The sequence below is a fragment of the Nyctereutes procyonoides genome, unplaced genomic scaffold (assembly GCF_905146905.1).
Source record: "Nyctereutes procyonoides isolate TBG_1078 unplaced genomic scaffold, NYPRO_anot_genome, whole genome shotgun sequence".
Classification (NCBI taxonomy): Eukaryota; Metazoa; Chordata; class Mammalia; order Carnivora; family Canidae; genus Nyctereutes; species Nyctereutes procyonoides.
In genome coordinates this window covers 25,147,725-25,175,109 of record NW_026575126.1, presented here as the reverse complement: position 1 = coordinate 25,175,109, position 27,385 = coordinate 25,147,725, and the positions used below count along the sequence as shown (strand labels likewise).

Genomic DNA, 27,385 nt, shown 5'->3' with positions numbered 1-27,385 from the left:
GAGCTTTGTTCAGTTCATCAGTTACAAAGCAGCTTTTGATAGTCCTAAAGAACTTTTTTCTTCTTTTTTCTTTGTTTAAGAAATATAGCATGACGCTCAAAACCTCTCTGAGTTACCGCGGGCTACAACTTTTTCTGTAAGAAAATAATGAATGAAGAGGAAAAGCTCCTGCTGCTGGCTCTGTCAGGCTCTGCTGCTTCTCCTCCTGCAATAGGAAATCAATTAACTATATGTTCAGGCAGAGATTTGAACTAAATGCTTTATTAATCATCACTGATTGCGCACATACACACTGGCTAACTATGCATTCATCTTCACTCTTTCTTAGTTTTTTTTTTTTGCTGTTTGTTTTTTTTAGTTGTTTTTTTGGCAAGATCAGAACACAAATATATGCCCAAATGTAGTATGTGTAAAGGTGGTCATCTGGTGCAGGAGAGAATTGATCTTTGTATTTTCTGAAAACTTAACTTTTAAAATGTTCAGTACTCAGATATGGTAAAGACATCTTACTAGGTATCAAAGTAATTTTTAAAGAGATTTTATTTATTTATTTTAGAGAGAGAGAGAGAGAGCATGAGCAGGGGGAGGAGCAGAGGGAGAAGGAGAGAAAGAATCTCAAGCAGACTCTGTACGAAGCACGGAGCTGGATGCTTGAGGCTGGATCTCCTGACCCTGAGATCATGACCTGAGCCGAAGTTAAGAGTCGGTCACTTAACCAATTGAGCCACTCAGGTGCCCCTATAACAGTAATTTTTTTAAAAGCACTAAACTTTCTTATACTAATTTGCAGAAAGCAAAATCACTATGGCATCCTCAGTGTTTCAGAAGTTGGTACTATACCTTGGCCCCTGGGACCTCCAAAGAGCAGTGAGAAACTACACACAAATGGACCTATTTGACTTGGAGATGAATGGTGGAAGGTTGTGGGGTCAGTCACTGGTATCTCATGCGGGTGTGCTTTCAATTTAAAGAAAAAATTAGCATTAATTTTCCTTCTTTTCCACTGATTCTTCTAACGAATACACGAATAAAATCCTATAAGAATCTTTATGTTCCATTGAGAGCCTCTTGTTAGGACCGATTATAAAAGATTTGCACATTATAATCATAGCCCTGTTAGCCATAGAAAGGCAGTATAATTTAAATATGGCAAATGTGGTCAACCACTGCAAAAATACCTACAGAAGATATCAGGCTGGTAGATGTTTACTCAAGCTGTGTTCTGTTCTGCACCAAGGGATTTTCAAATATTATTGTTATCATTAATATTATTATTACTATCACTGGAGCAATTAGTAAGTATCCCAGTTTAAACTTAACTACTTTATTTCTCTCCTTTCCGATAAAGAATATTCTAAACGTGAGGGAAACATATCCTCTGGTTTATGTTTAAAAGAAGATAGATCAAAAAGTCCCAGGAATGATTTCTTTTGAATAACATTTACAGAACTCTTACATGGAATTAGATAATGTTGAGTAGGTAAGAATCAGAGAATCAGGGTAATGGTTCAGATTTTCATTGAGCTTGCCACCACGAGGGATCTGCTAAAACCAGAGGTCACTTGTCTCAACATTTAACAATTTTTGATAATCTTCAAGAATATAAGATTAGGATTTAGGTGCCCTTGATATATGAGAAGTGTGGAGAAGGTGATACTCTGAGAATTATGTCATGTGGGCATGTGTTTACCACCTTATGAGGTGTTATCAGAACCCCAGGGGCATTTCTTTGGCATCAGATATAATCCCTAAACCTCATCTGCCCCAGGAAAAAGTCATTTCATAAGAGGACATTTCAAACAAGCATTACCTTTCCTACATTATACTCACTTATTTTATGCTTTCTAACAAGACAGCATCATGTATTTTATGGTAAAATAGATACACTATGTTCTGTCCTTTCATCAGATTATTTTCATGTTACTGAAATCATCACATTATAATTATAATGTAGGAAGGCATCGAGATATAGGGATGAAGTATATGGTTCTGGTTTAATTGTATATAAACAATTTGGTATTCATAACATTGCTTCATTTGCTCGACTTGTTGATATAACTATAGTAAATTGATAATGGAAGTAACAATCTTAGATATTTCCAAATAATATGTTAGCAGAACTGCTACTATGAATTTTATATAAATTTTCTGCTAATATAAATTTTCAGTGGCAGTTTGGCTGAACTGGAGCATGGGTTAAGTTTAGCTTACCTACCCTGCTAACACCTCTAAAAGACCAGAGAACTAATTTTCCGGGGGCATTATGCAGCCTGGCAGGTGGAGGCCAGTCTTTTGAAACAAGTGTGATTTTTCCACCGAAGTATTTGCTAGGTCAGAGATCAGGATGACCTTGGAGTGCTGAAGTTTTCCAAGTCTCTATCAGCTAGATAAATGGGCTTTATTTTGTATGAGGGGGGCGGGGGGAGAAAGGAGAAAGGGTGTTTTTGCAGTCTTAGAAAAGAGACCTAGCAATTCTAGGTTACAGGCAGACATGGAACATTTGGAATTCAGTGGTGTCTATCACCAGCATTATGTGTCAGTAAAAGTGAAGATCAAAAGTTCCGGAAGAGGAGAAGGACAAAACTGAAGAGGAAATAATTGTGGGATAATGAATAGTATGAGGGCATATTCCTGTTAACTTGAAACCACTTAGTATTTTTCCATGACACCCAGGTATCTTTCTAAATGAACTTTGTAAAGTACAGTTGAATAACCTTGAGATTTAAAACTCCATGATGTGATTTTGAATACTGATGGAATTTGTTTAAGCACTATGATATTTCTTCTGCCTTTCATTTCTATTTTTGCCTCCTTGATGCAAAATAAAATTTATTTTCTGTACAGAGAAATCAATATTTTTACCATTTTGTTTTTCAGCTATTCCAGTAAATTGCAATCAACATTAGTTACAGTCTTTAAAGAGATGTAGTAAGAATTTGAACACAATAAAATAGAGATACAGATTAGAACTTTGGCAAAGTACCTTTGCTATTGACAAAAGCATTTGTCAGGGACTATGGCTGTGTCTATATTGTGCTAAAAACCTGTTGAAGAGGAAAAAAGCGTCAATAGGCTTTACCTTCTGTCTATACAAACCAAACAAATGGTCTAACTAATAGCTATTGTTTTAAGTGAATGGATTTGGTTTACCATTGTGAACTTTATTCCATTTAGAAATGTATTTAATTAGTATTTGAATATTTAATACATATATACTTGGTAAAAATATTGTACTCTTGAGTTCTTTTTTAATAATTAGTGGAATATGATACCCATAAGACTAATGATTCTTGAATAAAGAAAGCCCTTGTTACAGTATATAAGAAACAATTTCAAAGCACACATTTGTTTGTTGATAATACTTATGTATTAATATCCTCACATTTTTCTCTTCTGTGAGCTAACACGTTTTCTTATTTGTGTGTTTTCCTTTTAGAAACTGCCAAGTTTTGGACCTTATCTTGAGCAGCGCAAGGAAATCATAGCAGAGAACAAGATTAGACAGAAAGAACAAAATGCAGGTTTTCCACCACTTGAGAGAAAGCTTTTTATCCCCAAAAAGCCTATACCCACCATCAAGGTAAAAATTAAGCCGTATATATATTTTACTGCGTAAATATACTATATAGCTCAGTATAATGTAAATGTTTATTTACTGTTTAAATGTATCACTTATTTTGTTTAAAAATATGAAAGTTTTTTTAAAAATCTGTGTATGGTGATAGGGTAGCTTCTTTTATTTGTATATTTTATACTTTTTAGAATACTTTCAAGTATGTGTTTCATGGAAATTTCTGTATGTATTAAATGGGCCAGGAAATACTATTAAGGTCAGTTCTTTGTCTTCTCATAGTCATTTTAAAATTATCTTCATCTACAATTAAATCCAAGAGATATATTAGTTATGTAATACAACTAAATTATTAATATACAACATACTATCAATTTGGACAAACTTTGTCTGGTTCAGGCTCTGGAAAGCCTGTACGAATTGGCGAGTCAAGAGACTATTTTCTGGGTAATAGCAAGAATTACCATTCAAATGGAATTGTGGGTGTGTTGTTTTTCTTGATTCTCTTTTCTTGAACTTTTTATTTTGAGAGAGAGGCAGATTCACATACAGTTGTAAGAAATAATGCAGAAAGGTCTTGTGCTCAGTTTCCCCCGTGGTAGCATGTTGCAATTATCACAACCAGGATAATGACACAGGTACAATCTACTAATCTTATTCAGATTTTTAAATGTTTTATTTGTATGCGCATGTCCATATGTATGCAAACATGTGTGTTTATATCTGTGCAATCCCACCACATGTATAGTTTCCTCTTTCCACCACCACAGTTGGGATACAAGACTTCCGTCACTACAAAGATCCCTCAGATTGCCCTGTCGTAACCAAACCTGCTTCTATCCTGCCCACCTTCCCCAAGATGGAATTGTCTTAATGAAAGAAAAGGGAGGTGTTATAGGACTCCATTCTCTCTGAAATCACCATCACAGAATGTGGTTTCAGTTACTGAAACGTAGTCTTCTCCCTATTTAATGACAATCTCCTCCTGCATTTCCATTTTCTGTTTGAAGCATCAGCTGAAAAGCTTGCTCTTAGGACCTCTCAGGGGAACCTCCCAGAAATTCATCTTTAGCTGTCAACCAGGAATTAGAACCCTTAAAAAATCTCCTCTACCTAGGAGAGAAAAAAGGATGTGTCCTATGTCAAAAGCAGTGGGGTTTACACTTGCTGTTGCAAAATTTCAGTGATTCAGAGTTCTGAAAGGAAATATAGAAGTGTCTGAACACAAATTCTACCAGCACTTCAATACCATAATTCCAAATAAAGTGAACACTTGGGACATTTAACAGCATAATAGCCCCAAATACTCTCTTGAGCTGTTTCCTTTACATTATTTGTGTGCTACTAACAGAATGAACTGGACACTATTGATAAAGAGAAGACCAGATCCTTCAACTCTTTACAAGCCTCCACCCTCCCACGTTTGGCAATGATTATTATCACGTGATTTGGGGTTAAGTGAGAATTGTCGCACTTGTATCTCTCTTCTAAACTAACTTGAATGAAACGTAATATCTCATCTTTTCCATACATATACAAAAAGTAAAAGAAAGATATTATGTATCTTTGAAGGAAAAGAAGTGCAAGGTGATTATAAGAGCATTTTGACTTTTTCTAGTCTTTTATTCCTTCAGGGAATATATTAATAGCCTAAAAGCAAGACAAAAACAGAACAAAGAAAAACCTACTAGAGTTGAATTCAAACTGGTCGATCACTAATCCAAATAAAATATCAAACTCAGCAGAATTAAATAAACCAAAGAAACATATGAAGTCAGGAAAGTAAGTAAACATTTTTTAAAGTATCAAGGAGGGATAAGTCTTATTAAAAATAGTGCAAGTTAGGGACGCCTGAGTGGCTAGGTCAGTTAAGCATCTGATTCTTGACTTTGTCTCAGATCATGGTCTCAATGTCTTGGAATTGATATTACTGGGCAAAGTTAAATTCTTCTCTCCAACATTCCATAGTTTCATTTGGTTTTTTTCTAATGTTAAAAGTGCAAAGAGTAATATAAAAATTACCCATAATCTTAAATCACTGTGAAAATTTAGATTTATAAAATTCTAATCCTTTTTATATCTAAATACAATATATTAAAATAAACATAAAATATTCTTACATTTTGTACATGAAAACTCCACAATAATTTATATATCATTTTTATGTCAAAGTAATGGTTACACAGTATTTTATAATATGAACTTATTAACTTTTTAAAAGTAACTTAGAGCCCAGAGGGCACTGTGCTGGTTCTGCAGAGAAGGCAGGCAAACAACCCAGAGGCAGACAGTGTGGAAACAGTGATCTGAAAACTGCCTGGGACACACAGTGGGGAAGATTATTCCCTTTTCTCAGGGAGAGTGCTTCCCTGAGAGCAGCAAGCATGGAGACCCCTCTCTGAGGACAAAGTTGCTGGCTGGTGCCGTGTTCCTCCACACCCACTCAGCATAAACACAGAAGCATCTGCAGTAAACAGCGCAGGTCCAAAACTCACTGCCTAACCTGTTTGCACCAGGTCCCACAACCCCTGTGCTATGACAGTACTGCCGTCTTGGTCAAGTTTGCCTCAGTCTCCACATGACAGGTTCCTTCCCCAGAAAAGCAGCAGAAACTCTTACCCACACCACATCTCCCGACCAAAGAGTTCTGCAGGGCTTCAGTTCTAATGGAAGTCGTATGAGGTATCATTTAACAAGCAGACCAGAGCACACCTAGTTATAACTCCCTGCACTCTGGCCAAGGACTAAACACTGCCCATTGCAGGGAAGGAAAGCCTCTGCAGAAGACTGGCCTAAAGGATAGAGCAGCCAAAGCACAGCAGTAGAGTGCACACAGCACACACCAGAGACCCTTTTTGAAGCACCAGGCTCTGGACACTCTATGACCTCTTCTTCTTAAAACCATTTCTCTCAAGAGCAGGAAAAATAATGGGCTTTTCTAACACAGAGAAAAGGGCAGAAATGGAGAAAAAATGCCAAGAGCGAGGAATTCATCCCAAATGAAACAACTGATAAGGTAATGGCCAGAGACCTAATTGAAATAGACATAAGTTAATATGTCTGATGGAGAGTTTAAAGCAATAATCATAAAAATACTTGCTGGGCTTGAGAAAGAATGAAAGACTTCAGGGACACGCTTACCAGAGAAGTAAAGGAATTAAAAAAAACAATCAGTTAGAAATGAAAAATGCAATAACTGAGATTCAAAACAGACTGGATACAGTGAGCACAAGGATGGAAGAAGCAGAGGAATGAATAAGCTATATAGAAGATAAAATAATGGAAAATAAGCTGGAAAGAAGAGGGAAAGAAGGATTATGGAACACGAGAATAGATTAGGAAATTCAGTGACTCCATTGAATGTAATAATATTTATATTACAGCAGTCTCAGAAAAAGAGAGAGAAAGGGGGGCAAAAAATTTATTTGAGGAAATAATGGCTAAAAAAGTTCCCTAATCAGAGGAAGGAACCAGCCATCTAGATCTAGGAGGCACAGAGAATTCCCATCAAAATCAAAAGCAGGCCAACACCAAGACATAATTGTAATTAAATTTGCAAAATATAGTGATAAAGAAAAATCATTAAAGAAGGAAGACAGAAGAGAAGAAGTCCCTAACTTACAAGTAAAGACAAATAAGGTTAGCAGCAGATCTCTCCACGGAAACTTGGCAGGCTAGAAGAAAGTACCGTGATACATATATTTAACATACTGAATGGAAAAAATCTGCAGCTATTAAATATTCTATCCAGTAAGGCTATTATTCAGAAAAGAAGGAGAGATAAAGAGTTTCCCAAACAAAAACCAAAGGAGTTCATGACCACTAAACCAACCCTGCAAGAAATATTAAAGAGGACTCCTGGAGTGCAAAGAAGAAACTAAAAGTGTGAAACAGAGAAGATCTCCAGAAACAATGACAAAACACAACTAATAAAATGGCACTAAATACACACCTATCATTAATTACTCTGAATGTAAATGGACTAAATACTCTAATTGAAAAACATAGTGTGTTAGAATGGATAAAAAAACAAGACCCATCTATATGCTGCCTGCAAGAGACTAATTTTAGACCTAAAAACAACTGCAAGCTGAAAGTAAGGGGATGTAGAAATATTTATCATGCAAATGGACACCAAAAGAAAGCCAGAATAGCCATACTTTATATCAGACAAACTAGATTTTAAACTAAAGACTATAATAAGATATAAAGAAGGGCACTATATAATAATAAAAGGGTCTATCCAACAAGAAGATTTAACAATTGTAACTATGTATGCCCCAATGTAGGAGCACCCAAATATATAAAACTGTTAATAACAAACATAAACTCATTGATAATAAGAAAATAATAGTAGGGGGGCTTTAATACTCCACTTATAGCAATGAACAGATCATTTAAGCACAAAATAAACAAGGAAATAGTGGCTTTGAATGACACTGGACTAGATGGACTTAACATATTATTCAGAACATTTCATCCTAAAGCAAAATTAAAAAAAAAAAAGAAATACTGATTCAAAGGGGCACCTGTTTATAGCAGCATTAACAATAGCCAAACATGGAAAGAGCACAAATGTCCCTTGACTGACGAATGGATAAAGAAGAGGTGGTACATATGTACAATGGAATATTACTCAACCATCAAAAGAATGAAATTTTGCCATTTCCAGTGATGTGGGTGGAGCTAGACAATATTAGGCTAAATAAAATAAGTCAGAGAAAGACAAATACCATGTAATTTCACTCATATGTGGAATTTAAGAAACAAAACAAACAAACATGGGAGGAGAAAAAAGAGAGGGGAAAAGCAAGAAACAGATTCTAACTATAGAGAACAAAATGATGGTTACTAGAAAGGAGCTGAGCGGAGAGAATGGGTTAAAGTAGGTAATGGGGATTAAGGAGGGCAGTTGTTATGATGAGCACCGGGTGTTTTATGAAGTGTTGAATCACTACATACTACACCTGAAACTAAGATTACAGTGTATGTTAACTAATTGGAATTTAAACAAAATCTTGGAGAAAGAAGAACAAGTAACCTATTGCTGAACCTTTAAATTATTTCCAGAATTTTATACAAATAATGCTATTATAATTATCACTGTATAAAAATCTTTGTGTAGACATCTTATTGTTTTCTCAAGAGAACTTACAGATGAAATTTTAGGCCTTTTGATATGTATTACTAAATTGCTCTCCAGAAAGACTGTGCAAATTTATATTCCGCCAAAAAATATAGAAGGGCCCATTTTTTTAGACACCCATCAGCAATGGATTTATTTTTAATTTTAATCAATGCAACAGTAAAAAAAATGTTTAATTTTTTTCTTTAATTTTGAGTGTCTAATAATAGTGAGATTGGCATGTTTTTATATATTTTTGGACCATTTCTTCTTTTGTGAATTTACTACTCATTTTTTGACCAATTTTCTGTTGGAATATTTATCATTGTCTTACAGATTATTTATAAGCTTTTTATATATTACCATTTGTCTCATAATTTGTAGTGTTATATATATACATACAGCAGCTTTAACTTTATGTAATTATAGCATACAAAAGCTTATCTTGTGATTTCTCTTTTTCTTTATTTGCTTAGTCTAAACTTTTTCTACTGTAAGATCGTAAATATTCACCCCATCTAGTTCTTTTAGGATTTTCATATTTACATTTGACTAATTAATCTAAAATTTTTGTTACTTTAAAGTATCAAGTATGACCATAGCTTTATTTTTTCCCCAAAAATACAATCATACCAAGATCTCAATATTTGTATTTTAAAACGCCCCCTTCTATCTCTCAAATTATGACTCGGTGACCAAATGTATCATAAATTGCATGACTGGCTTTACATTCAAGTTTTTAACCTCTCAAAATTTGCTTAATGATAATGATGTCTGTATTCATCTCTCTGCTTCGTAATTTCTATATCCTCTCCCTTTATAATTTAGACTTTTCCTATATGTTGACTCAAACATTCTCCATCACTGTCTCTTTTCTATACTTCAGACCTGGGCCACTCATTATTCTCTGGATACCTCCATCTAGACAGTCTAAACAAGGAGCACAAAGGCCATCACACTTTAAACTGAACTGACTATCATTCCATCCAAACTGCTCTCCCTCCTAAATTCTGTGCCTCAGGGAACAACATTGAGGACCACTCTCTTTCCTAAGCCTGAAAACCTGAAATTCAGCCTAGACTCTGTCCTATTGCTCATCCCATTGTCAATGGGATCATAAGACATTCACTAACATCTATCATTTTTATCTCTCATGTCTCCCTCCTCTTCTGTCCTTTCCTTCCAAGGAGATCTTAATATTGTTCTTTACACATTCTTTCATGGAATTTTGAAATATTCTACTAACTGGCCTTCTTTTGTCATTCTTACCTAATACACCTCCAACTATTATGAGTATTCTTTGAAAAATGCAAAGCTGATTTTTTTTAATCTTTTACTTAAGATTCCCACACCTTAAGGTAAATTCCTCAGCATAACCTTCACACCCTTCATATTTTAGCTTGTCTTGGCCTGAACAGCTTAGTTGAGTGGTGAAAAATAGAACCCAGGAGGTGGTAAATTGAAGAATTAATAAAGTTTGAAAAAGTAAGAACAAGGTGTATGGAATACTCTTTTCTGAACAAGGTGTATGAATATATTATTTTCTAACCTTGAACTTGATCAGAAGGAAAGTGACAGGAAGAGAAAATAGGATAGAGGGAAAGGTTAATTTTTTTTTTTTTTACTTGTTAGGATAATTGAGGTTTGCATGAGTCCATGTGCTCTGAGAGAAGAGCTAAAGCTACCAGAAAGGGTGTGATGCTGGAGGCTATATCTTTGACAAGTAGGTTGGGGATAGAGTTCGGATACCACATTAAGTCATCTTACATTAGAGAAAGGACATCTTTTATGATTTTCTACCTACTGCATGCCATATACATTTATTGAAACCGAATTTATACTTACCAGTATCATTTTCATATGTAGCCATGTTTAAAGAAAAAATCTTAACCTGTTTTCTTTCACCGAAATACATAGCAAAGGTCATAGGATTTTCATAGATTACATTTACAGAGGAAGAGTTTTCTGAATTAAGCATGGAGCTACTCTGTCCCACTGCCTGGGTTCAAATTATGGCACTACCATTTTGTAGCTGAGTGAACTTACCTCAATTCGCTAATCTGTGAGACAGAAAAAATAAAAGGGTCTGCCTTATGGAGTTATAAATTAGGTAATGTATGAAGTGCTTTTAGCCTGCATCAAATATATCTTAAATAAATATTACCTACTATTAGTTATGTTAAGAATGGACAGGTTGAAGGAGGTAGTAGGTTAAGGTGACTCTCCATTCGCATTTTGTTCAATAAAATTAACTCAAGAACTAGAGTAAGGATACATAAAGCTCTGGAGGCCGGGGATCCCTGGGTGGCGCAGCGGTTTGGCGCCTGCCTTTGGCCCAGGGCGTGATCCTGGAGACCCGGGATCGAATCCCACGTCGGGCTCCCGGTGTTTGGAGCCTGCTTCTCCATCTGCCTATGTCTCTGCCTCTCTCTCTCTCTCTCTCTCTCTCTCTCTCTCTCTGTGACTATCATAAATTAAAAAAAAAAAAAAAGCTCTGGAGGCCAATCAAGTTGGCAGTTTTGAAGAAGTCCATATATTTTCCAGAGAATCTTTGTTGCATGCCTACCATAAGACAAGCAATGTGCTAAGAATTAGGCATCTATTATACAATAAATAAAGTGACACAACCTCTGTCCTCACAAGGCATACTAAGAAAGAAACAGGTATTAAGCAAAGAATTACACTAATAATATAAAATCATATTTGTGATACAAAATATATAGGAAAAATGCAGGATGTATAGAGTCTCTTTCATAGAGGAAGACCTAGTTTAGACCAAAGAAGCAGAGGAAGGCCTCTCTGAGGAACTGGTATTTAAGGAGCCCTATGAGGTGGGTAGGGATTAGAAGGGTAAGGAGAAAAGGAAGTTTTAGGAGATCCATAATGCGGTCCTGGATTTGGTGGGTGGCCATGGTTAAAGAGACAGAAGAAGGGACGAAATTGATGATGTCATGTTAATTCTTCTAAAACTTAGTGATTGTCATTAGATATTGAGAGATGAGGGCAAGTAAGGAATTAAGAATAAGGAGACCAAGACAATTAGGTTTTTTATGGTCCCACTAACTGAGATAAAGAAAAGATAATGAATCAGGGTTTTGTTCTTAGTGTTTTTAGATGTAATGGGTTTTTTTGATATGGGATGAAAGTTTAGAATTGAGCATGTTGAAATTAATGAACTCAAGCAAATCAGGGACCTATACTGGAGGATATAAAAGAAAAAGAGCTGACGTTCTGACTACCTACTGTGTGCTAGACACAAGATAGAAGCCTGACATATATTTTCATAATTATTAGCTATGCGCAGTGGCAGTATCGTAGCCAATGAGGTTTATCCGAGGCGTGATTATTGCTATTTTCACAATTATTACTTAACCTAATACCCTACATGGGAGAAGGAAGTTCTGGGGAAACAAATGAGAAGAACTGAGGGGAAAAAATAAAGGAGACTATCATCAGAAGGAAATGATGAAGAAGGATCTTAAGAACGTAGAAGTGTCCACAGGTCTGAAAGCAGTCCTCATCTCAGCAGCGATATCTTGTATTGTTTCCTTTTATCTTTCACACATAACCAAGCGCTAGTTTGCAGGCGTTGTCATATTCATTCACCTTCATCTTGTCATTCATCTAACAGCTAGTAGTGTACACCCACCGTGTTCCGGCACTGATATAGTCACTAGAAATTCAATAGTGAACAAAACGAAAGCCCAGCTCTCATGGCTCTTACCTCTTAGTAAAGAGAAACAGACAAACGAGTAAGCAAGTGAATGTAAACTGTGTCAGATGGTCACAGTGCCAGGAAGAAAATATAGCAGGATTAGGAGAATAGGAATTGCTAGGGAGGTTGGTCAGGAGAGGCCTGCCTGATTAAATGGCATTTGAGTAACCACTTTAAAGAGTGAGAGAGTGAACGATGTGGATCGATACCTTTGGGGAGTGCATCCCATTCAGAAGGAACAGAAAGTGCAAAGGCCCCGAAATAGGGAAGTCTTTGGCAGGAAGCCGTTGAGGTTTTTTAAAAGGAAGAAAAACATGATCTGACTTAATTTTTCAAAGGATCATCCTGTCTGTGATGTGGATACAAGATCCTAGATGGGCGAGGGCAGAAGCAGAGACTGGTCGGAAGGCTGTTGTAACAACACAGGCAAGAGATTGGCAGGAGGGAGAATAAATACTAGATAATGTCAGAAGGCCTCGACTCCATTGTTTCAAATGAAATGATGGGTATGAAAGTATTGTACACAGCATAGTTCTGTTCAGACGTAAGGAGCCATGGTTATTGTTATTTTCATACAAGGCCTCCACCCCCCTGCCCATTATCTCAGACCCCATCTGGATGGTGTAGCTCTGTGGTTGTTCAGTCCTCATTGAAATGAACAGCCACCTTCCCTTTAAGAGCCAGCTCTGTGAGTGTGAATGAGACATTGCTTTCTGTGCTTTTGTTTTCTCCTACCACACATACCCAGGCACGCTATGTACTTCCCTCTGTTGCTTTCATTGCTTTTATGTTTTCCCTATGGTGTTTCTTCTGTTCTTGACATACCATTTTTTCCTTCTTCCCTTTTTCCTGGGGGGCCTAGGTTGTCTGTTTTCATGCTTAATATTTTCTCTGTCCACCCATCTGTTTATTTTAGCTTGTTTCTTCCCTCCTCTCTGCTGGCCTCTTTATAGATTCCTCTGTTCAATAGTTTAAACTCCATGACACTGCTTTGTTTATCCTTTCAGCTAGCACAGTATATTATTCCCCATCTGCTACAGAAAGAGCCCCAGTGCCCCACAAAGTTAACTAAGCCCCTCTTGTCTGAACAAGTTTTTCAGTCATGCATTCAAGTTTCTAATCTACCCCATCTTCCCTGGTTATGAGTGTGACAATATTATTTCTAAGCAAGCCATGCTCAATAGATCTCATCTTTTGTTCTTTTTTCCTTCGAATGCCTCAGATAAGATTTAATGGTCTGTTGCCTCAGAGGTAGGCAGTTTCAATATCAGTCCATCAGTTAGTATTTATTGAGTATTTGCTATGTGACCAGCAGTGTGCTAAGGACCAGGTTTATATCCAAAGATGTAAAACACACGGCCCAAGGCACAGGAATTTTCCTGATCTCGGTGGAGATGTAGCACTAACATGTATTTACTTTGCACTTGCTGCAATCCAGGAATTGTGCTAGAAACTAGGAATACAACATGAATTTTAAAAAGAAAGACATCTATCCTTATGGAGCTCATAGTCTAGCAAGGGAGAAAGACACATGTTAAAAATTATTTACAGTTCAATCAAATATGTACAAAATGCTCTGGGAACACAGAGGAGTGAAAGGGATTAGTTCTGCCTCGGGTAATTGTGGAGAGCTTCACAGAGATGGTGATATTTAACATGGAGTTTAATAAATTAGTGTTAATTAAGCAGAGAATTAATAATAAAAGCTAATATTTATTGAGTACTTATGAGGTTTCAGGCATGGTTCTACATGCTTGTGAATTGACTCATTTAATTCTCACAGTAACCCTATCAGGTACCTTATTTTTCCTGTTTTACTGATTTGAGTAATTGATAAGCAGATTAAATAACTTGCCCAAGGTCACACAGCTAGAAAGACATCAAAACCAAGATTGGATTCCAAAGTGTGGCTCTAGAACCTGGGCCCTTAAGCACTATCTTTGGTGTCTCTCACAAAAGAAAAAAAAGGAGGAGGGGGAGGAGGAGAAGGAGGAAGTCAGTATCTCAAGCAAATCAGTACGTTTGAAAAGCATAGTATTCATACATACTGGGCAGAAAATGCTGCCATGGAACCTTATGTCCAATACACAGTACGTAAAGCAGCCAGGTAGTAGGGTCTGACTGGTAAACCCCTTCTTTTTTTTTTCAGTAGGAATTCATAGAAAGGACCAAACTGAGAGACAACAATGAGGAAAATAATCTAGTTTTCTTGATCGGTCTTGATGATATAAAAAGGCAGAGGGATGTGCTGATTAAGCTGCTAGCCGTGTCAGCTGGAGCATCGAGTGGTTATTCCCAGTGTTACACCATGACTACAGGTTCCTCAAGAGCCAAGTGTTTGCTAGCCACATGCTATCCAGCTTCTCCTGCTCCTTTGGAACCTAAGGCCTCAATCCTATGCCAGGGAGTGGTCTGAGGCCATAAGGTTAACCTGCCATCCGGTTGATTTCCTTTTTAGCAAGCCCACATCTTGATTTCCATTTCATAATGAAACAACATTTACCATATATATATATATAGTGAGATATATATATATATATATATATATATATATATATATATATATATCACCATATCTGGAGCTGCCAATTTTCTGAAAGAAACAGAAGTGAAAGGATTTTGAGGAAGAAGAGGGTAATCAGAAATAGTGCTGGAAGACTGAAGGGGGAGAATGAGATAAAGTAAGAAAAAGACAGCTGGCCTCCTACAATAAGTGTAGAGGTCTCCTTCTAAAAGGTGAACCAAGACTTTCAGAAGAAGGTCCTGACATTCCACAGGTTTGCTTGTGCTAGAGAAAAGAAACTGAATAGGAGACAGTTTTGTCTCCTCACTGAGAACTGAAGTGACAGTGTGCACATTTGGCCCGACTAAATGAGAAACGTGCTTTATTCCCAGGCAGCATATAACAGAGATTTGAGAGTCTGCCAAGACTTATAAAGTCCCCCGAATGCTTCCCACTTCTGTTGATATATATGAGAATGAATTCTCATTCTCTTTATGAAGCCAGGAATGTATCTCTAACGTCTTTGAATTTCTGGGTAGGAAAATGAATGGTTTAGGGGCACTAGTGATGTTTTCATCTCTTCTTCCTGCTGCTTCTAGTAAGAGATGGACTGCATCTCATAAGACTGGCAAGACGGTGTTGGCAGGAGACCAGTCAGCCTGATCGAGTGGTTTATTATTTCAATTGAATTGTGAGAGAAAGGAGAAAAGTACTCAGATAAAACTGTAAGACCGCATTAGATACTACAGAGCATAAAAGAGATGGCACAGAAAGAAAAATAGTGGAGGACTATCCCAGCAATTTTCAGGAGATACCAGAGAAATGGGCCGGGGCAACATTAACATTCTCAGTTGTCTCTATACCAACAAGTAGCAGATGAAAAATTATTAAACTGAACTTTAAGAGAAATGAACAGAATTTGGTAAATATCATCGCTTACATTTTATGGGGATGTTGTACGATGTGATTCCTGCCTGGAATATGACGATGGAAAAGCATATCTTGTTTGGAATAAAGAGGTCTAATTGAAGGATTAGGGGAGGAGCAGTATCTGTCAGAAAGATGTACACATGCATGGAGATCACAAACGTGAAGGTGAAGCATGGAGGAAGCAGCTGCAGGAGAGTGAAATGAAAGAAATACAGAAATGTTATCCTGGGACTACATCACAGACCTCATAACCAGATGGTTAATATGGACAGGCAAGATAGAGGAGCGATGTAAGCCTTTACAGACTTCAGATGAAAATCCCACTCCACTAAAGGCAAAACATCTGAAAAATTATTGAATTGCCTTGTTGGAAACTTAATCTCACAGAAGAGAGAGAAGCAATGAGGGGTCTTGCTGCATTGGCTTATTTCTGGCTCTTTACAGAAATCCATTTGGGGAAAGTGGCAGCTGAAAGAATCTTGAAGGAAAGTAACCATCCCATATCATCTTAGGCCATAAAAAAGCCATAAAAAGGAACTCTGAGCTTGGACATACAAGTATCCTCCACCTTTAGTAAATCTCATTTCAGGAAGTTCAGACAAAACAATAGAAACAATCCTATAGTCAGTGACTCTAACCTGCAGACAGATCAAGAAGAATGAGAAGCTGTCAGATAGAAATTTGATGACATAATCACTCAGTTTCCCAAGTAGCAAGAAGAGGGTCAAGCATTTAGATAACTCAGTAGTCAGTGGTCATATGAGAAAATAAGATCACATTACCAATGATGATCATAAAAGAGTGGCATCAAGGATTAAGTTGTTTCAGAAGTACCAAAGCCTGAAATTATCTGAATTTGGGGAAAATATTAGGAAAAATGAAATGGTATCTTGTCTATTAGAAGTTTAAAAAAATGAGAAGAAAATACACCCACGACTTCGAACAGATGGCACACTGTTAACTTACAATTAGTGAGAACTGTTCAGCTCCTATTATCTTTCTAGCATCCCCATAGAGAATCCTCTTATAACTGAAAAGGGTGGGGAAAACACATTTGAGAGTTGAAGCTCAGGATAGGTAAAGATATAGTAAAAACACATCACATTCATTTCATTGAATTTAAATCCAAAATTCCTGGCAAGAACTTGCTCCTTTAAAGCCTGAGCTACCTACTTAAAAAGAATACAGTGATGAGAGCACCGGCCGGTACTGAGCCAACCATGGTCACACTCAGTCCTCACTCATATGTCTCTTCCACTCCTTTTCTCCCCCACTTCAATTCCCAGATTCTCAGTTGTCCCATTTCTTGGTTTACTTGTTTCTCACCTTCGCCGCCAATCTACTACTTTATTTCCAGGCTGCTGCTTTGTCTCTGCCCTCACATCTCAGCATATTCATGCTAAGTCCTCAGTTATCAGAGTTCTACTGAATGTAAACTCAAGATTTCCTTTCCTCACTATATGGACGAGGATATCAAAAATAAATGACCCGCTGTATTTTTTAAAGTACCTTTGTATGATATTGCTGCATCACAGTGCTGAAAAATAAATGTTGCCTCGGGTTCTTGAGGAAAGGGAAAGGTGGGTGTTGTGGGGAAAAGGAAGAAGTAGACCAGAGAGCTTAAGGTCTGATCCCAGTGGAATTCTCCAAAGATAATGAAACTTTTGACTTGAGAGCATTAGTAAAGAAAGACATTATTAAGAATCAGCATAAATTCAGTGAGAACCAACCAAATGATCTCATTTCCTATTTTGACAGGTTTTGTTTTGTTTTGTTTTTGTTTTTTTGGCAGGAAGTGAAGTAGGAGTAAAAGATAAGACATGGGACCTTGATAATGGTGCCGATAAGGAGAAAGTGATTGAATAGCTATGCCCAGATAATTTAAATGTTAGATCCCTTTCACTCAGAAGTCACAGTGATTACCCACAGCACAGTCTTCTGGGTCCTGGCCTGTGAATGGCACTTTTGTTGACAAGTTTGGAAAAAGTACGTTCATCAGATGTATAGAAGACTTAAAGCTAGGAAGAACAGTTAGTGTGCCAGACAACAGTACCAACTTGAAAATACTTTAATGACCAATTTAAAAAAACAGGCCAAAACTAATTCATACTAAGCATCATAAATTATGATGCAGCAGGGATGGGATTGGGGCCCCCTAGTCCCTTACTTGTTAGTCCTAAACTTTATATCAAACCAAAATATTGGCTGATCCAGGTTTTTTTTAAGATTTTATTTATTTATTCATAGACACAGAGAGAGAGAGGCAGAGACACAGACAGAGGGAGAAGCAGGCTCCACGCAGGGAGCCCGACGTGGGACTCGATCCTGGGTCACCAGGATCACACCCCAGGCTGCAGGCGGTGCCAAACCGCTGAGCCACCAGGGGCTGCCCTGATCCAGTTTTTAAAAAAATACTTTTGATTGTCCCAAAGGAATGATTAACCGACAAAGATGTGATTCTTGAATTCTGTAGTCCTTTGCATTTTTAATTTTGGGGGGCATTTATATTTAAATCAAATATATCATCTATACTTTAAAGAATTTAGCATCACTTTCTCCACACATACATTCAGGCATAAACATTTCCACTAATCAGGGATGACTGTTATCGGAGTGTATATCCACACCCTGCTTGGAATAATGTAGGTTCCCTAGTCTCCACAGGTGTGTGTCCAAGAAGGATTAGACCAACCATATGTCTTCCTCTGTCTGTGTGTGTCTTTCAGTGAACTCCAAATTCCAGACGTGTTCTCAAGGGTATTCATAAGCTGGCAGTACTAAATGGAAGCTTTGGGTTTTAAACAAATGCCCACATTTTAAGGCACATAAAATGGTAATTCATTTTCTTTGCTACTCTTTCCCAAAATAATTTAAAATAATTATCATTGTTTTACCCCTTCCAGATTAAAAAACTATAATATCTTAAGAACTGCGATGACTTTTTAACGCCATGTGCTGATAAAATTTAGAGGCTTCAAAGACCTTGTTTTATTTAGCTTCACATTAAACAATAATATTTTAATAAATAACAATAGCAAATCTCCAGTACAGAGCAGAAGGTATATTTAATATACACAGAATGTGAACTTGCCTCTTACAATAAAATCTCCTGAAATATACATTGTGTCTTTTGAATAAGCCTTGGAGGTTTGATGACTGTCTAGGGAGTTGCCTGTTTAATCATCATTTGAATATTTTCTGGTGATTTCAGTCAAGCCATGATCTGATTCAATAAAACAACTGTTTGATTTATTTCCTAGGTTGAAAAGATTATTTTCTATCGCATATAAATAGCTTTATAGCTAGCAAGTGACCTCATGGACTTACTGCCTTAAAACATTATTAGAAAATACTAAGCATGCCCAGATACTTTGACTATGATTATTTTGTATTTAAATAAGTGCTTAAATCTTTTTATGTTTCTCATATTAATAAAAATGTTCAGTAAAAATCAACAAGTAGCTATTAGCCCATACAACTGTGTGCCTAATATTACACTGTGTGTTTAGTACATGAATAAATGAATGCTATATTTATTTTAACAAATATTTGAGCACCCATTATGTTTCAGTGATCTGCAGGAGCAAGATATGCCACAGGAGACAAAAAGATGAATAAAGCCTGCTAAGAGACTGCATATAGGAAGCTAAATATAGAAAATATCTACAACATGAAGTAGAATTCACTAAATAGAGAAATGACAGATGAGTCAGCATAGCAGAGCTTATGACCATAGAATTTAAAGTCAGGCAACACTGGTCTGAATCCCTTCTTCATCATTCATTTAATTTTATACCTTTAAATCTCATTTGTCTCATCATGTGTTGAGGTTTAAATATGATGATGCTTTAAAATTATGGCATTGGTCTAAGACACTCTAAAAACTCAAAAGTTGTCTGTTATCATTGGTTCCACATAATAGATAAAATACTATAGATCATTGGTGGAATATAAGAGAAGATGGGAGGGGAGAAGGATAGGTGGGGGAAAATGGAGGAGATGAAGAAGAGGAAGAGACAAAGAGATCACATCTTCAATTTGTGTAGGAAAGGCAAAAGAAGAATTGAGGAAATCAGGGATCCCTGGGTGGCGCAGCGGTTTGGCGCCTGCCTTTGGCCCAGGGCGCGATCCTGGAGACCCGGGATCGAATCCCACATCGGGCTTCCGGTGCATGGAGCCTGCTTCTCCCTCTGCCTGTGTCTCTGCCTCTCTCTCTCTCTGTGACTATCATAAATAAATAAAAATTAAAAAAAAAAAAAAAAAAAAAAAAAAAAAAACATTGTTTTAAAAAAAAAAAAAAAAAAAAAAAAAAAGAATTGAGGAAATCTTCATGAAGTCATGGCACGTGAGATGTGTCTTTGAAGGATGGAGAGGGTTTTTCAGAGTGGAGATGAGAAGGAAGGGTATTCTGGACAGAGGACTCAACCTAAAATTAGGCACCAGAGGAGTCAACTGACAGGTGTGGTTCAGTGTGGAGAATGTATTCAGTGTAGCTGAAGCACATGGTATTTGGAAGTGAGAAATAAGACCAAAAAAGACATTGTTAGAAAGACGTAGATGCTAGACTTAAATGGAAGACAGTTATTTAACAGATTTTTGAGTAAGGTAGAGAGAAATTTAGTCTGTGCTGTACAGCCTAGATTAAGATGACATTACCTAGGGTGGAGTGGGGAAAGGAGGGATATGAGAATGAGACTCTTCACGTGGGCTCTTACCTGCATTAGAGGTAATGGGAAGCTAATTAGTCGTGGTTACAGATTGTAGTAGACATGGAAAGAGGATTCAGAACATATTGCAGATCCAGAACTCACAACACTTGACCACAGACAGATGAGATCCTTAAGTAGGGAGAAGTTGGAGTAGAACAGAACTCAGAATTGTCAAGCTTCAGTGATTGGAAAAACCTACCACTGTTCACAAGATGAAGGAAATGAGAAGGAAGACCCGTTTTGTGGTGTTGATGATAAGTTCAGTGAGTGGAGAATTTGGGGTACCAATTTCTAATGATAATGCTCATCATGTAGCTGACAAATGTAGATCTTGAGTTTGTGAGAGCAATTCTGAATAGAGATATTGATTTGGACATCAAGTGCCCACCTACAAACAGACTACAGTACAGTTGAAGTTCTATCTTCAACACATTGAAAAGAAAATAGTGACAACAGTCTGTAAAGTCTCTATCTTGTTACTCCTTGAGAGATACACACATAAACTGTAAATAAGAATGTAAAATTTGTTTCAGTCTGAAAGCTCCAAGTCATGAGCATATTGTCATTTAGAGCTGAAACAGAGAAAAAAAAAAAAGTAGAAAAGGGTAACCAAGGCCCTAAAAAGAAGAGCAGAAAATAAAATGCCAAAGAGAATACAGGAGGATAGTTTTAAGTAAGAGTCAAACCTCCTTGAATGCGGACCTTGAATTCAAACAAAAAAATCCTCTTGTTAAAAGTTAAAAACAAAAGCAGAAAATCTTAACAGCATACTAATTTGACAAACATTGTTACATCCTTCTGTTTTGTTTTATGCAACAAAGTATTTCTTATTGTTGATGAAACATCTTCTGTGCTTCACATATTAAGCAGGCTTCCAATTAATATAAAGAACAAAGCAATGTGTAACCGCATGAAAACTCTCCAGTAGTGAATGAAGAAAATCCTAGTTCTTTAAAAGTAAAAGAGCATCTTCTTTAGCTATTAGATGAACTTAATTAATTAACATAAATTAGAATTTTTAGAAATGAAATATACTCTTCAAGACTGACAGGTGGGCATGCTATCAAAGCACTTTTCGAAATGAAAAATCTATAATCCAAATGCAGTGATATAAATGCATAGCATTCACATTTTTTCTTCCCCTCATTCCTAGCAATCTAAAAAGTTTTCTAGTTTAAGTCCATTACCTTTTGTCTCTTTTTACTACTTTTGGATTCTTCAAAGTTCAAAATTGGAAAAAAGTAAGCCAGAACCACTGAGAAAAGGGGTCATTTCTTCTGTCCACAAAAACACTGTTTTAGATCGTCTAGTAGAATATCTATGGAGGGGCGCCTGGGTGGCTCAGAGGTTGAGCGTCTGCCTTTGGCTCAGGTCATGATCCCGGGGTCCTGATATCGAGTCCCGCATCAGGCTCCACGCAGGAAGTCTGCTTCTCCTTCTGTCTATGTCTCTGCCTCTGTGTCTCTCATGAATAAATAAATAAAATCTTAAAAAGAAAAGAAAACCAATGGAATGCAGTCAATTAGGTCTTGTGTTTCTAAGCTGGAGATATATATGTATGTATACACACACACATACTTTGCCCATCTTTTAGAAGACAAAAAAAAATGTACTCTACAATTATGAAAAGTAGAGCTATGGGAACTACACTCCTGGAAGCCTCCTAAGTTACATAATATAACATTTTATAAAAATCAGAGAAATCTGGGCTGATACTATTTATTGCATGGTACTGTTTTTACAATGCACACTGTCAGTAATTCGGTGCCTATGTTTTAGGATGTAATTGGAAAAGCGCTGCAGTACCTTGGAGCATTTGGTGAACTGAGCAACCTAGAGCAAGTTGTGGCCATGATTGATGAAGAAATGTGTATCAACTGTGGCAAATGCTACATGACCTGTAATGACTCTGGCTACCAGGTAAGGATTCTGCTGTAATTGGGATGCTGTGAGGCGTGTTTCTTCTGGCTTGTGTAGCAGAAAGCATCTTGTGTTGTTGCTAAGTGTGCAATGCAGACCAGTCGTGCCCAGTATTACCCCTCAGCAGCGGCGTGTCTGTCCTCTCACTCTCTGAGCCTAGGAATTTTTTTTTAAAGGAAAGCCATCACTTCTACTACCTATGCCACTATCCAGTGAACAGTGTCATTTTAATATAATTTTATCACCCATAAAACTGGCTGGGAAAGATCCAACCAAAAAAAGAAACCCACACAATTATGTACATTAGGAAGCATTACGCTTTGCTACAGAGAGGGAAAAGAACTACCACGTATTGCCATTCCCCTGGAAGGCCTTAATTCTTTCCACCAAAAGAGAATTCTCTTCCATTCAATATTGACTGGGCTTCTACTAGAAAAAGCACCTTCTTACCGGGGAAATGAAATGTTGGGACCCAGAATTCCTTTGTGACTAGAGAAGCCAGCAAGTTGTAGTCTTACCACATGAAGTGAGCCAGTTCCTCACCCCTAAGCTGAGAGGCTGCCAGGGGACAATACCGAAAAAAATAACCATTAAACTTTTCAAGCTATGACAAAATAGAGTAAAATAATACCTTTTAAGATGACTAATGGAATTTTCAAGGTAGATAAAATGCCCTGTTTTTAAAAAATTGAAGTTCATTTAATTTATTCAGCCTGGAGGAAGTTCCCATGTTGCTTGTGGCGGGATTTTGCATATTCCTCTGACTGCCTAATAGAGATATAACAGACATTTTAATTTTTTAAAAATCTCTTCCTCTTTAATTTGACATTTGTTCTATACCAAATTTTTACCCAATGTGTCACTTTTTTTGGTAGCTGAAAGGTGTCTCTAACAGTTATTTTGGAAATGCTAATCCCATCACACTCACGTTCACCTTCCCTTTAACTATTTAGAGGTGAGTCAAGAAGTCCTGTTACTAAAATCATAGTGGCAGGGCTCTAATACCTCAAATCTTAGAAGTTATGACTCCTACCTTAGAATTCTAACCTTGGCACATCAGTAAACAAACAAACCCTTATTAATGAGGGCAAAAAAAAAAATCACAATTATGCATTTAAAAAGATTTTAAAAGTCCTCCTTTGACTCTTCTCTCTCAAAAAGATAAAAAATAGTAAATCAAAATCTTACAACTGATTATAAAGATTCATATGTCTGCAAATTTTTAAAGGATAATATTCTTAAGATAAAATCATTTTATTTTCAATTGCTTCTTGGGGTTCTATTTATAAAAGGGTACATAAGGAAGATAAATAGTTTTTACTCATTCAAACAGCCATCCAAGATGTTGTTTTCTTTTTTAAAATGGCAACGATTTATGTGGACAAAGTTTCTTCTGGTTTGTCTTATCTACAGTTCTTGTTCTGATAGAATATGGTTGTTTCCTTGAGGATCAGACTGGTTTTTTATATTAAGCAGTCTGACATAATTTAATAAAACCATTTTCACATTTATGTGCATAAAAGAGGAAAGAATTATAGTTACAAGTAGCTTCGCCTGGGGGAGGGAAACTTTTTTAACAACAAAAAAGTTGCTTTGAATTGGATTACACCGCATTTTATATGACACAGGGTCATATCCTGATCCTTGATCAGAATCAAAGAATTATTTAATTGAAAATCCTCAAACCTCAATACTGGCACTAATGCCAACTTTTTTTTTTTTTTAACTACTGTTTTCTTCTAAAAACTACATGCCTAATTTGAAATCCAAGCAAATACATTCATGGCCCCCATCTGCCGGTGACACTGTTTCACTGTTGAGAACAAGGAGTGTGAGGGGAGAAAGCACCCCAGGGTCCTCCGGGAGCCCACGGCCCATCCTGATAGAACTGGAAGGGTCTGCGCTTTGCTAGAACAAAGGAAATGAGAGTCACTGTCACAAAATATTTTCCGAGAAAAACAGCTCTAAGGAATTTTAAACAATGTATTTCTAATTTAAAAGGATTTCTTTTCTGGTTTGTTTTCTTTCTTTTCCTCCCCTCCAGCAGCTCAACTGTTGCTATAGCTGCACCGCAGGGCTGGGTGTCGTCTCCAAGTGCAGCTCCACTGCAGTGGAGGAAAATGTTCTTACTAAAATGGGGGCGTTCTTGACCTTTTTGGTCAGTGACAGCAATAATCTTTCTTTCTGTTTGCAGGCTATACAGTTTGATCCTGAAACCCACCTGCCCACCGTCACTGACTCTTGCACAGGCTGTACCCTGTGTCTCAGCGTCTGTCCTATTATCGACTGCATCAAAATGGTTTCCAGGACAACACCTTATGAACCAAAGAGAGGCTTGCCCTTAGCTGTGAATGATCTGGTGTGTTAAGGTGATTTGTGAAACTGTGGCTGTGAACTTTGAGGCCACCCACATATGCTGATCTTTTTAATTGGGATCCTTAGGTCCAGCTCTTTCTAAATGAAAGCAAATATAGGAGTTCTAAATAAATTTCTAAGTGAAAAATATAAATTTCTAAACACATTCCCAAATTTGAAAGACCGTCTACTGCCAGTGACCATTCAACTAATTGTCATAAAACAGAATGATTATTTTGTGAGGATAGTTGTTAAATAATTGTGTAGCCGTTAATTGGATCTTCACCATTAGTTGTCCGTTCTGAAAAATATTAACTTTTTGCTGGCAATTAATGCAATAGTTTCCAAATTGCCCTGTGCTATGCTTTGTCTTTGATTTCTAATTGTGAGTGAAATTAAGTATTTTAGAACAAAGTACCATTTAACTTACAAGAAAATGTTTCCTTGGAAACATTTTATAATTAAAAATTACATTTAATTTTAACACTGTGTCTAAGCAAATGTAATTAGTTCCATAAAGCGCAAATGAAAAAAGTCAAATAATTATTTACTGTGGCAGGAAAAGAAAGCCAAAGAGGCAAAGAGGGTCACTTGCAAAAACTTTTTAAAGGCCCCTTTGTTAAAATAGCTCCTTTGCAGGGGGCCAGATACTCAAGTGACAGTATTTGGTAATCATTCATATCACTCTGCTGGTCCCCACTCGTGCCTGAGATGGGTGTTCAAACTCTACCAATGAATCAACATGACATTCTTCTTTAAATATTTAAACTATGTTCCTAACAAAATAAGATATTAGAATGGAGCTCTGGTTAAAGCCACTCTTTTGCTGTGCACAGATCTGCTCTCTCTGCTTCTAATAGTAGCCTTCATGATTATAGCAATTAATGTTTGAACAAAGCCCAAATTATACAGCAGTGGGTCACGTGCTTCATTATTCAAGAATGAAAAATATAGTATTGGTAATATAGATTAGGTGTGCAAAACTAACTTGACTACTCTTTTAGTGTTTATGTTTAATTTTAAAAGTAATCAAATAAAAGGAAATATATATTTTCTGTTACTGCCAAATATTTTTATATTTCTCTATTTTCATAATCAGCAAATAGCATCATATAACTTCATTTATCCCTTTGTTGGATATTTTAATATGAATCCATAAGTAGCAAATCTTTAAGTAATGATCTGTGGTATATTTCTATGGAAAATGCAAGATCTAGAAAAATAAAATATTTGTTTATGCACTTGTAGAGATGCACATTTACCACAAGATCTGCGTGATTGAATGATATCAAATAAAATTTCATAAAGCATTTTAAATAACATGGTCTTTTGCTGCCTCTTTTGCAAGTACAACATCATGTCAACCATTTAGATTTTGAGGTAGAAAAGTTTTTATTTAATCCTATAATGCATTCCATCTAAATGTATATATAATGCTAGTTCAGATCTAATGAAGGTAATGACAGTGCAGTTATTTAAATGTTTCACTTCCAGTACCTCTTACCAGGTTTTCCCACTGAATTTAATTCCACTCTGCCAAAATGCATCTTTCACTGGGCACAGGCCAGATTTCTTGCAGTGGTTCATGGGCAGAGATAAATGAGAAAATGGCAACCTACCATTAAAGTGCCATCTTCACTATAAGAAAAATCAATGTCACTTAATAGGTATTCCTTAAATAGTTGTGAAATATTAAGAACTCATATCAATGGACTCACTTTTTTGCTCCTTTCATGGTGGGGGCATTTTACCCTTTGTTCTTGATAACAGCTTAGCAAAGGGTTCATGTTGTCCAGAAAATAAATTTACCAGAGCTGTGTGGATGCCATCATAATGGATTACCCCCACTTCAATCTAATGAGAGTTTTTCACTCTGGGAGTTTTATGAAAGTACATCCCGTGCATATATGCCTGAGTCCTCTTCAAGACACTGACTGCCAGGCAAAAACTCCTTTAATAGAGATTAAAGAAAAAAGCAGTTTATGACTTTTGCATCCACCTCTGAGAAAGAGCAGACATAGTGCTATGGCTCTTTTCTTGAACTACTTTGGGGAATTGCAAGTGCAGGCCTTTGAGTTAGGCCATGGCAATCGGGGGTTTTACACTAGTATGTTCCTCACACACATTTCTGTTGTGTCCACTTCCTGCCATACACTAAGAAGCATTTCTTAGCCATACTATTTATAGGAAACATACTTAAATTTTACAATGTGTGGCTTGCAGAGAGACTCCAGAATAGAGGAAGAATGAAAATTATGTCATTCCATCCAGCCAGAGACCACAAGCCCTTGGCCCTAACACACACATTTTCCTAGTTCCTGACCTTCAGACAGGAGTGAAGACATAGGATCAGACCAAGGAGTCTGATTTTAAGTGTTTCCTATGTGTAAAAAACTTAATACTAAATGTACTATAGTTAATTTTATGTGTCAACTTGACTGGGCTACAGTACCCAGATATTTGGTCAAGCACTATTCTGGATGTTTCTATGACGTGTTTTTGGATGAAGATTACATTTAAATCAGTAGACTCTGAGTTAAGCAGTTGCTCACCAAAA

The 27,385-nt window shown here is 36.8% G+C and overlaps 1 protein-coding gene and 1 pseudogene across 1 annotated transcript in view; both read left to right on the top strand.

Annotated features, from left to right (window-relative positions):
* DPYD (dihydropyrimidine dehydrogenase) overlaps positions 1 to 26,148 on the top strand; it is an 802,527-nt gene extending 776,379 nt beyond the window's left edge. Inside the window, exons 21-23 of the mRNA XM_055340016.1 lie at positions 3,437 to 3,580; positions 22,333 to 22,473; positions 24,668 to 26,148. Coding sequence (XP_055195991.1) covers positions 3,437 to 3,580; positions 22,333 to 22,473; positions 24,668 to 24,841 — 459 coding nt within the window. The 3' untranslated portion in view covers positions 24,842 to 26,148. The remainder of the gene's footprint in view (positions 1 to 3,436; positions 3,581 to 22,332; positions 22,474 to 24,667) is intronic.
* Positions 11,989 to 12,112, top strand: LOC129520376 (U4 spliceosomal RNA; annotated as a pseudogene).
* Positions 26,149 to 27,385: the final 1,237 nt, after the last annotated feature.